The 10,358-nt window shown below is 40.1% G+C and overlaps 1 protein-coding gene across 2 annotated transcripts in view; it reads left to right on the top strand.

Annotated features, from left to right (window-relative positions):
• Positions 1-10,358, top strand: part of ST6GAL2 (ST6 beta-galactoside alpha-2,6-sialyltransferase 2) — an 82,237-nt gene that overhangs the window by 46,866 nt on the left and 25,013 nt on the right. For both annotated transcript variants that reach the window (XM_032263033.1, XM_032263032.1), the window contains exons 3-5: positions 4,159-4,256; positions 5,649-5,750; positions 8,068-8,242. In XM_032263033.1, the coding sequence (XP_032118924.1) occupies positions 4,159-4,256; positions 5,649-5,750; positions 8,068-8,242 (375 nt within the window). The remainder of the gene's footprint in view (positions 1-4,158; positions 4,257-5,648; positions 5,751-8,067; positions 8,243-10,358) is intronic.

Below are 10,358 nucleotides of genomic sequence, written 5' to 3'. Positions count from 1 at the left end.
AGGGAGGGAGGGAGGGAAGAAAGGAAGGAAGGAAGGAAGGAAGGAAGGAAGGAAGGAAGGAAGGAAGGAAGGAAGGAAGGAAGGAAGGAAGGAAGGAAGGGGAAGGGAAGGAGGGAGGGAAGGAGGGAAGGAAGGAAGGAAGGAAGGAAGGTAGGAAGGAAGGAAGGAAGGAACGAACAGAGACATCACTCCAGGGCCTGGACTTCAGGGTGGGAGGGAAGTAAGTCAAGAGGTAAGGGTTACAGGTCCTGGAGAAAAACAGGGCTCCCAGGGTGGTGGGAAAGCACCGCTTTGCCCAATCCCAGGCTAGCCATTCTTTAGTGACTAGATGCTTGCTCTCCTGCTGTTTCAGTTTTCTCATCAGCGTAGGAGAGGAGGGGGATGTGGGGAATGGGGCCTGGGGCAGGGCAGTGACTGGGTGCTGGAGGGTTTGCTGGCCCAGAAGCTCCTTGAAGGGCTTTAATTTTCCTCCAGTTGAGGCACTTGTCTGGCTCCATTCTCAAGGTCAACACAGCATGGTTCTGGCCTGGAAATGCCTCCTCCAGAAATGAAACTTGACTTTCTTCCCCTTGTATTTGCTATCTGACCTATTCCTTTTTTTCTAAATATGAATGGACAGCTTCTATTCTGGCAGTGCATTATCGAGGCATGCACAGCCAGGTGTACGTTTACAAAACATGTCTGTGTGACAGACAGTCTCCATGCACCCTCCCCTTCCATCCCAACCCCACTCTGCTCATAGAGGCTGCTCACAGAGAGCTTGCATTGGGCCTAGAACAAGCCTATGTGACTCTCCCTCCTTGCCCTCTCCACACAGATGGTCTTTTAATTTTATCGACTAATACCATCTCCAAAGGAATTACACTGCAGTACCTTTCTGTGCCCTGTGCCTTGTGAAGTCCTTGGATGACTTAGAACACAGATCCACAATAAGACAACGGGCATTTAAATGCTGGGATGTTTTCAAGGGTGATACAATTAATTCAGGTTTGTTAGTCAACTAATAGAAATGCATCCACCTCTTGGGGCCCTTGGCTAGGCTATGTCTGAGGGGTGGGCAGCGTGGTGTGGAAAGAACTGGGGTTGAGGAGTGCTGGCATCACACTTCCTCTCTAGCTTGGGGCTGACTCCCTCCAAGCACCTGCAGTCACCTTGCTGTCTGGAGTCGCCTCTCACTGTCTGCAACCAGAGGATTGCCCTAGCTTGGCAGCTGGAACAGTGAGATCTAAGCTTACCCTTAGACTTTCCAAGACCCTTTCAGGGGACCATGAGAAAAAACTCTTTTTGTAAATATACTCAGAGTTCTTTTCCTTTTGGTTGTTGACATTTGCACTGGTGGTACAAACACAATGATGCGTGAGACTGGGGCTTCTTAGCACAAATCAGGGCAGCAGAACCCAAAGCTCAATCTTTGAATACACATGATTTTCAGATTTGTTGGGACACATGGGGAAATAGGAGAAAAACATGTATGTGTACCAGTTCACAATGGAAAAGCCCTTGTGTAATTGCATTGTGAGCTGAGCTAGCCACCTTTTTCTTGAAATACAATTTTAACTTGAAAAGAACTGTTAATTATTCAGACTTGGATATTTGGCAGATATGCTCTCCAAAAGGAATCAAGGGAGCCTGTCACTTTCAGGAAAATAACTGATAGTATTTGTTGTCAATGATAAAATTTAAGCTTTGAACCATGAACTTGGAAGTTATCCAGACTTTAAAAACAGTGAACTCCATGATGATACTAATCAATGTGGTGTTTCAATTATTTACAACAATATGTATCACAGTTTGGAAGATCTTCCTAACTTACTGAACTGATAGTTTTCAGATGATCATTGTGCAATATTATACAATTACACAAGTGAAAGATCTATTTTAAGAGAAAAATAGACTACAAGTTTTAACGTAACAGAGAACAACAATTTCATTGATAGGTTTCAGATTCCAAATTATAACCAACCCCTAAGAAACTGCCCTTGTAGAGCCCTTGTAGGAGAATATTCACAGCTCTTTGGAAGGCTTCTTAAAATAGCTCTCTCTACTTAACAATGTGTCTAAGCTTTTATATACTTCAAATAAAACAGCATACTGCAACAAGTTGAATTCAAAAGCAGATATGAGAAACCAACTTTCTAAAAAACCAGACCTTAAAGAGACTTGCAAACACTTAAAACAGTGCCAGTCTTTGTAGTATTCTTTTTGCTTTTGAAAATATAAGGTTTTTTAAAATTGAAATAAAGTCATTTTAAAATAAATTAATAGTCATTTAAAAATTTCCTTTTTTACTTTCTAGTATGATAAATATCAGTAGATATATTTCATATGTCCAAAATGTCTTTGCATTATCAATAAATTTCAAGAGTCTATTGTTTGGGGTAATCTAATTTTTCTACCTCAAATATTATTTGAATTTTTATGACAAAACATTTTTCAACAAAAATAAATAATAAATCTATTACCTCAATAAAGTATGAATAAATCCTTAAATTGTGAAGTAAAAACCTGGTTTTAGCTTAGAGGGATTCATGTATTTTGGCATCATTTATACAAAGAATAGATCCCCTTGAATGTAGAGATTGGCAAACTTTTTTAAAGAGCTTAGTAGTAAATTTTTTAGACTTTGTGAACCATGTCTCTGTCTCAACAGCTCAACTCTGCAGTTACAGACAGTCTGTACAGAGTGTGTCTATGTTATGGTGCAGCTTAATTTACTAAAACAACTGGCAGGCCAGATTTGGCCAGAAGGTCATCATTTGCCAACTCCTGCAAAATTTCCTCTAAAAGAACATTGCGAGGTTTTGACGACATAGCCACCTACACTTTATGCATTCATGTGTTCCAAAAGTGTATTAATTTTGGTGCTAAAACTGGACTTTGAATTCTTTTAAGTTCAGGGCTTGTCAGTGAAGGCACCTTATGTAATTGTGTTTTGGGAGGCATGCATGGTGAGTTTCTTCTGTTTGGGGAGCAAGAAGGCGACTCCAAAGGAGCATGTAACAGGGACTCAGGGAAGAAGGCAGCTGCCTCAGGCACTTGTGCGGGGCTCAAGTACCGTAAATGCAGCTCCTGCTGGCATGTCAGAAATACCTCTTTTCACCTCTCTTACAGATAGGCAGTGTCCTTGCTCCAGGCCAAGCTTGGAATCTGCATGAGATATTTGAAGCTAAAGGTGGCCCTTAGAAAATTGCTTTCTTGCTCACTGACTCTGGCTTCAGGCTGGTTTCTGGGAATTTCAAGACACATGTATGTTTATAGACTGCCTTATGCAAAGGAAACCTATCTCTTATTCCCAATGCTAAATCAGCTGAACCCACTTTCCGGTACCTCCCACTCTTCACCTCCTTGTTAGCCTCCAGGATAGTGATCCTTGTTTTCATCCAAGACCTCTCAGCCCAGCATTCAGAGAACTTGGGCAAGTCTGGCTGTCAAGTTGAATGAAGTGAGATGTAGATTTATGTTGCATGAATAGTTCAAGTTTGGTGAAGCACAGTGTGTGGTTACAGAACATAAGAGCCCTGGCAGCTGGTGGCGCTGGTGGTCTCTCCATCTCACCCATCCTCAGCGGTGAGAGCAGTCTAGAAGGCTGTTTCTGCTAATGCAGAATGCTCTAAGTTTGCTCTCACACAGGTCTTCTTGGTATCGACAGCAGTACGTAAGGCTGCATGGAAGTCAGGGCTGATTTTCTTTCTTTCTTCAACATTAAATGCAGAATCTCTGCTTAAGGGCCGGCTTTCCTTTTAGGCATACACCAGCACCAAAAAGCAGCGCTTTCCTCTAGTGTCTTTACCTGCTCCAGTAGAGTCTCCCTCAAGAATCTCCCAAAGTCTTGGAAGCTTTGGGCGAATGGCCGCATAAAGCATGTCACTTGTAAAGAATGTTGAAAAGGTAGCAAGTATCTAAACATCACTTAGATGATACAGTATCGCCCACAATGGAATAGATTTTATATCTATATATATCCATATTGATGTTTCCTTTAGCCAGGATCTCATTCTCAATGAAGGGTAAATTCTCTGAAAATCATGTGGGTATATCGTAACTTTATTGGTGGTATGTAATTAGCTTCAGGTATTGAAAAATTTGCTTTAACATTTTTTCCTAGATTATGTGATTCTACAGAGAACAAAAGTAAGCTTGTCACTTATGTGCCCTTAGATTCTCATGATGCAGTATTGAGATTTAACTCTGCTCCTACACGTGGTTATGAGAAAGATGTTGGGAATAAAACCACCGTGCGCATCATTAATTCCCAGGTAAGACAGATGAAGTGTTTTGTGGATGTGTGTTTCTTATGTTTAACTTGATGAGTGAAGAGAGATAAGTTTAACTGGATGAGTGAATAGAAGTTACCTGGTTAATTATGATTATGGTACTTGTTTCTGTCACTCTTACAATTAATACGAATTAATGAGGAAAACTGCAGAGAAATAGGAATTTAGACATGACATGAATGGGGGAAATGAGTAAATAAGATTAAAAGGAAAAATAAGTAGAAATAGAAATATATATATATAATATTTATAATCATAGACTTAGCGTGTTGTATTTTGTGAACTGAGAAAAGTTAAACTTAGAAGAAATAGCAATAAGGAAAGCAGAGGATAAAGGGGAGAAAAGTATAAAATCTGAGGATCCGTAGGACATCTTTGCAACTTTAGTCTGTTATTTGGAAATTTGTAAAAAATGAAAAGGAATTGTTTAATTGGAAATAAAAAATATCGTTTCTTCACGTTCTTAGTAAGAATGCCTTGCAAATTTATAGCAAAATCGTCTCAGAACAAATACAACGATTTCTAGAGTTTCAAAATGTGTAGAAAAAATGAGATGATGAGTGATTTATGGCAAGTTGCTTGCAGAACAAAAGATTAGCTTTCTGCACAGTTCACTGCACCAGGCAGCCTGCCGCAAGGTAAGAAACAATTACCATATTTCCTTAATTCAGAGATGTCATTTGACTGTAAAATCTGCTATTCATTTAATAACAACTTTTCACAAAGAAGGAGATAAAGGCCACCAAATTAGAATATATATCATCTGTAACTTAAATTCTAACTTCAGAAACTTTAACATGTGAAGGAAAAAAAGTATGTCATAATAATGGTAAAAAGAAATGTGTCTTAAAACTGAGGAAAAATAATACATGGTTTTTTTCCCAAAACAATAATTTTTAAAAGATGATTGGCAGCTGAGATTGAAGAACTCATTCAGAGCTAGGTAGGGCCACAGAAGGAAGGCTGCAGCTGGCACCCTGGAGGCTCCTTCAGAGCTCGCTTCATCCACACCCGCAACTCTGTCTCCAAATTACATGTGAAGGCAATTATAGAAGACGTTGTGGGGCTTGAATTAGCTAGGGAGTTGCATCCTTCAGGACGTGGATTCAATACCACTAGACATGAATACATTGCTGGTGAAAATGCCAGAACGTGTTTTTTTGTTTTTTAAGTAATTTCCCCAAACATTCTTTAAGTGCTTCTGCATGCAATGCCTACCTCTCTCCCTCCCCGAGAAGAAAATACAAAGTCTGGGCCACCTTTTTCTCACCCTAGTTCTTTTTAATTTTCACTTCTTTTTAAAAAGCAATTTAAAACAAACAAACAAACAAACAAAAAACCCTGGCTTTGAAATGGTTTTCTGTGTGTTTGCAGATTCTGACCAACCCTAGCCATCACTTCATTGACAGTTCACTCTATAAAGACGTCATTTTGGTGGCCTGGGACCCTGCCCCATATTCCGCAAATCTTAACCTGGTAAGTGTTTCCCTGAATGTGCCCACCCCATGGTCAGACAATGGCTTTTACTAGTTAATGGTAAGAGCAAGGCAAGGATTGAGCTTTGACAGACAATGAAAGTACCCATCAATACCAATTTAATGCGTGTTTGTGAACACCATGTTGACATCCAGTTACAGTTGCATACTCGTATTAATCATCTAATGCCAAAGTGCTTTCATGCAGAATTGGTGTGCAGGGGGGCTGGGCGGCAGGGAGGAATGTAGAATATCTAAATATTCAGAAATTCCTAGTTACACTAAAGGGTTGACTGATTAAACTCAGAATGGTTTCATTGTGATGGGGCTGCATTACCTTTCAAGTAGAGGGAAGACCTTTTGAAATAAATCAAAAGTGACTGGCAAGAAAAGCTCAACTTTGTGAATCCACAGCTCAGTTTTATTTAAATGGGGCCTGTTCTAGGCTTTTTTTAAGTGTGTTCCTCTTTGACTTCTACTTCTTAATCTGTTTAATTTTATGCAATAGGGCTGAAACAAGTTTATTACTAGCCATAAAAACACAAACAGGTTATATTTGGGACATTCTGGTAAATCATTGCCTATCTAAACAAGCAGCCAGCTACTTTTGACGAAACCCTTCATGAAAAGCCAGCATGCTTGTTTTTCAGTAAGGGCTGGAAAAGATGGATAGTATTTAACCTAGTAAGAGATGCTGTCAGGCCTGTAAATGAGTGTCTTTGACTTGGTTAGTCAAGACCAGAGAGGATGTAACCTTCTTAAAATGAGTGTCAGGGAAAGATCTTTGCTCCTTCGAGAGGTAACTTCCCAAGATCGAAGCAGGTCCTGGAGAAGGAGCATTTTGGTCACTGTTGACCTTGAGACTGAGGCTGGACATTTACCTCACATGATTACTTATGATTCTTGGCCAAGCGTGCAAGTCAGAATCATCTGGAGAGTATTTTTCAAAATCTATCTGTGAGAGCCCCATCTCCAGAAATGTAAGATATATATAGCCTCAATGTGTATTTTTTGAGAGGGTCTTTAGTTGATTCTCATATGTACCCTCCACTGAGAATCAAGCATCAGATGGGTGTTTGAACTTTTCAACTTCCTTTCCAGCCTGAGGTTCCCTGGTTTTAAGCTCTGGCAGTTTTCTTGCTGTATGTGAACAGACTGAGAGTTTCTAGCTATTGGACCTTATTTCTTCCTCTGTTGGAAGCAGTCCAGCCCAGGGCACCTTTCTCTGGGGCCTTTGCTGCCCCTTTCTGTGGTGCCTTTGCTGCCTTGTGAGGCCCCAAGAGGAGGGAGGGTAAAGGAGGGATTCCCCCTCTGGCCCCATATTTGTCTTGCTCCCTTGCCAGTGCCACATGGCTTGGGGGCTTAGTTTATGAAAGATTATCTGGTCCAGTCATTCTCAAAGCTTTTGAAATGACAGTGCCATTTCATTAGTGGAATATTACCTGGGATCTTAATATATACCCACTATACACCATGATGTCTGTTTAAAGTGAGTTCTACAAGCTAAGCTTCTCCCCACCCACCCTCCCCAAATCTATGTCATGGTTACAGCTGAAACGCTTCTGAAAACTTCTTTTTCAAAAAACATCCTTATCGACTTTTCACACAATAGCATACATTGTGTAAATAAATACAAGTGTACATTTTGATGAATGATAACAAATTTATATACTCATGTATCTACCATCACAATGAAAAACTGGAATATTTCCATCACCCTAGAGAGTTCCTTTGTCAATCCATCCTAGTCAATCTTTCCAACCCCAACCCAGGCCCAGGCAGTAACGATAAAATTTCTGTCGCTATAGATGAAATTTGGAAAACTTATTTTTGAAATACACAGATCCAGTCCCCAGGGGTCAACAAACTACACCCATGAGTCAAATCTAGCCACCACCTGTCTCCATAAATAGTGTTTTATTAGAACACAGCACACCAATTCAGTACTTATCGTCCATAGCTGCTTCTGTGCTATGACGGTACAGTTGAGTAGAGGTAACTGACTCTGTGCCCTGGAAAGCCCAAGGTGTTGAATATCTGGCCCTTTGCAGAAAAAGCCTGCTGGTCCATGATCCAGTTCATTTTCCCTATTTTACTAAAGCACAAAGTATTATCTCCGCTAGGGCTAGCATTCTGGTCTCTCTTTGTCCTCATCCTCTCATCCCAGTGAAGAAGTGTCTGTAGATGTCATGAGTCATGATCTTTCCCATCCTCTAGCCCCAGCCTGGCCCCTCTGCCTCTAATCAACCAGCCATGCCCTGTCTCCTTTCACAGTGTAGTTCTTTCTACTTGACTGCATTGATTTTTTTTTTCCTTAGTGGTACAAGAAACCAGATTACAACCTGTTCACTCCATATATTCAGCATCGTCAGAGAAACCCAAATCAGCCATTTTACATTCTTCATCCTAAATTTATATGGCAGCTCTGGGACATTATCCAGGAGAACACTAAAGAGAAGATTCAGCCAAATCCACCGTCTTCTGGTTTCATTGGTAGGTGTTATGTTAAAAATTGGAATGATTGGGAGGGCAGGCAGGGTGAGATCTGATCTTTAACAAATATATAGTCGTGTTATACAGGTTGAGAATACCTTATCTGAAATGCGTGGAACCAGAAGTGTTTCTGATTTTGGATTTTTTTCAGATTTCAGAATATTTGCAGATATTTAACTGGTTGAGCATCTCTAATCCAAAAATCCAAAATGCTTCAATGAGCCTTTCCTTTGAGTGCCATGTGGGCACACAGAAAGTTTTGGATTCTGGAGCATTTCAGCTTTCGGTTATTCAGATTAGGCTTACTCCACCTGAATGGTAAGAGCCGTTAACAGGTGGTTTTGGAGGGAAGGTAGGTTAACTAAGAAAAAGAGAAAAACTCGTGTAACAGACTACTCCAAATTTTCAAGGTGTAAAAGCAAAAACTGTTTTATTTTTCTCGTGATATTATGGGTCAGGACAGGACTGGCTGGGCAGTTCTTTCTGTTCCACATGGCGTCCATGGGGTTATCTGGTATATTCAGCTGCTTTGTGGGATGACTTCACTCCCACATCCATCCAGTCCCTTTGCAGGGTTGGCTAGAGACCCAGTTCATGCCTGCATACAGTCTCTCTAGACCATGTGCCTGCACACTGTCTCTCTAGCATGGTGGTCTCAAAGTAATTGGACTTCTTAAATGGCAACCGATGGATCCTAGGGAGAATGTTTGAAAACACAGGAAATCAAGAATTTGAATTTCAAGAATTTGCATTTTTCTCTGCCACTGCTGATTTCTTAAGGCCAACACGTAGAGACTTTCTATTGGCCAGGGTCATTGCAGGGCTCACTTGATTCCAGGGGACAAAACATACACCTGCCTTTTGAGGCAGGTAAGGTAGGCGTGTCCAGGAATCCGCAGCATCTTGAATCCACTACGCATGCCTGTTCACATAGCTTATGTCATGTTTGGCTGTGGAGCTAGATCTGTGACCACAGGGTAATGTGTAGTGTTGTAAGATTATGAGTGGGTATGGGCTTTGATGAGACCAGTTCCAGTATCTCATTTAGCTCTCTTAACGAAAGAGTACAGCATCTTTCATCTACAGATGGGTTTTATACAACAAGAGGGCATCATACTGTGCCTACATTTTTTTTCAGTCAAGCTTTGATCCTCAGAGTTTTTGGTTTTTACCCCATTTCTTTATGTTTTAGCTTATCACCCCATTTTTCTTTGATATTACCTGAGTACGGTAATATTAAGGAATATCCTAGATCCTTTTGGCAATATGAAAATCTGTACAAGAACCACAGAATATTGGTTTTGTCTTTAAAGAACTGTAATGTTCTCTACCCCAATTTCAATGAATTTACAACCCTTTTTCCTTTCTTGGGCTGTGCAGTTCTTCCCCATGAATGAAGGAAAGATTTGTAGAGATAACACTGGTTTGGTTATGGATTCAGGACACGCAGGTATCCTGGATTGAAGCTTGCAGATTTTAGAGTGGGTTTTTGGTATCATAATAATGTGAAACATTTTACATATAACTTAAGAAAAAATTTACAATATTACTGCATGTTATTTTCCTTAAGCTCCACCTTTTTCTCCCTTTTAAACTCATCCTTTGACACTCTTTGTTTCCAAATCACTTTTTTGAAATCCTAAGTTCTTTATCTTTCATGTGGTTTCATAGGATCTTGTTGATTTAGGAAAGAAAGTATAATCTAGTTTGTCAGCAAAGGGTAAACAGGATAGAATAATGTCTAGACAGCACAATAGGATGTGACAGAAGTTTAATAACGTCTTTTTCATATCATCACCCTCTCATGAATTCATGTGGCTAATATTTGATTAAAGCAAAAGTTTTAAAGCACAGTTAGAGGGGCCTGTCAGATACACTTATAATCAACATGCCGTTTAAAGACTTCAAGTTAGATAGTCATAACTGAAAAAAGCACTTTCATGTGTGTTTTTGTTAAAATAAATCATGCCATATAAAGCCAGCTTCTTTTTAAAGCTATTTACTGAGAATTTAAAAGTTTCAGAAGCTGAAGATTATCTTTAAGGCTTCTTTGACATGCAGAACAATGGGCTGCAGTTTGATGTCATTGCAAGAGGTTGAGGTTGCACAGGGTGGG

The sequence above is a fragment of the Sapajus apella genome, unplaced genomic scaffold, assembly GCF_009761245.1.
Source record: "Sapajus apella isolate SASKATOON/1434 unplaced genomic scaffold, GSC_monkey_1.0 scaffold134, whole genome shotgun sequence".
Taxonomy (NCBI): domain Eukaryota; kingdom Metazoa; phylum Chordata; class Mammalia; order Primates; family Cebidae; genus Sapajus; species Sapajus apella.
Note: the sequence above shows the minus strand (reverse complement) of the source record. Positions and strands in the feature narration are given on the sequence as shown.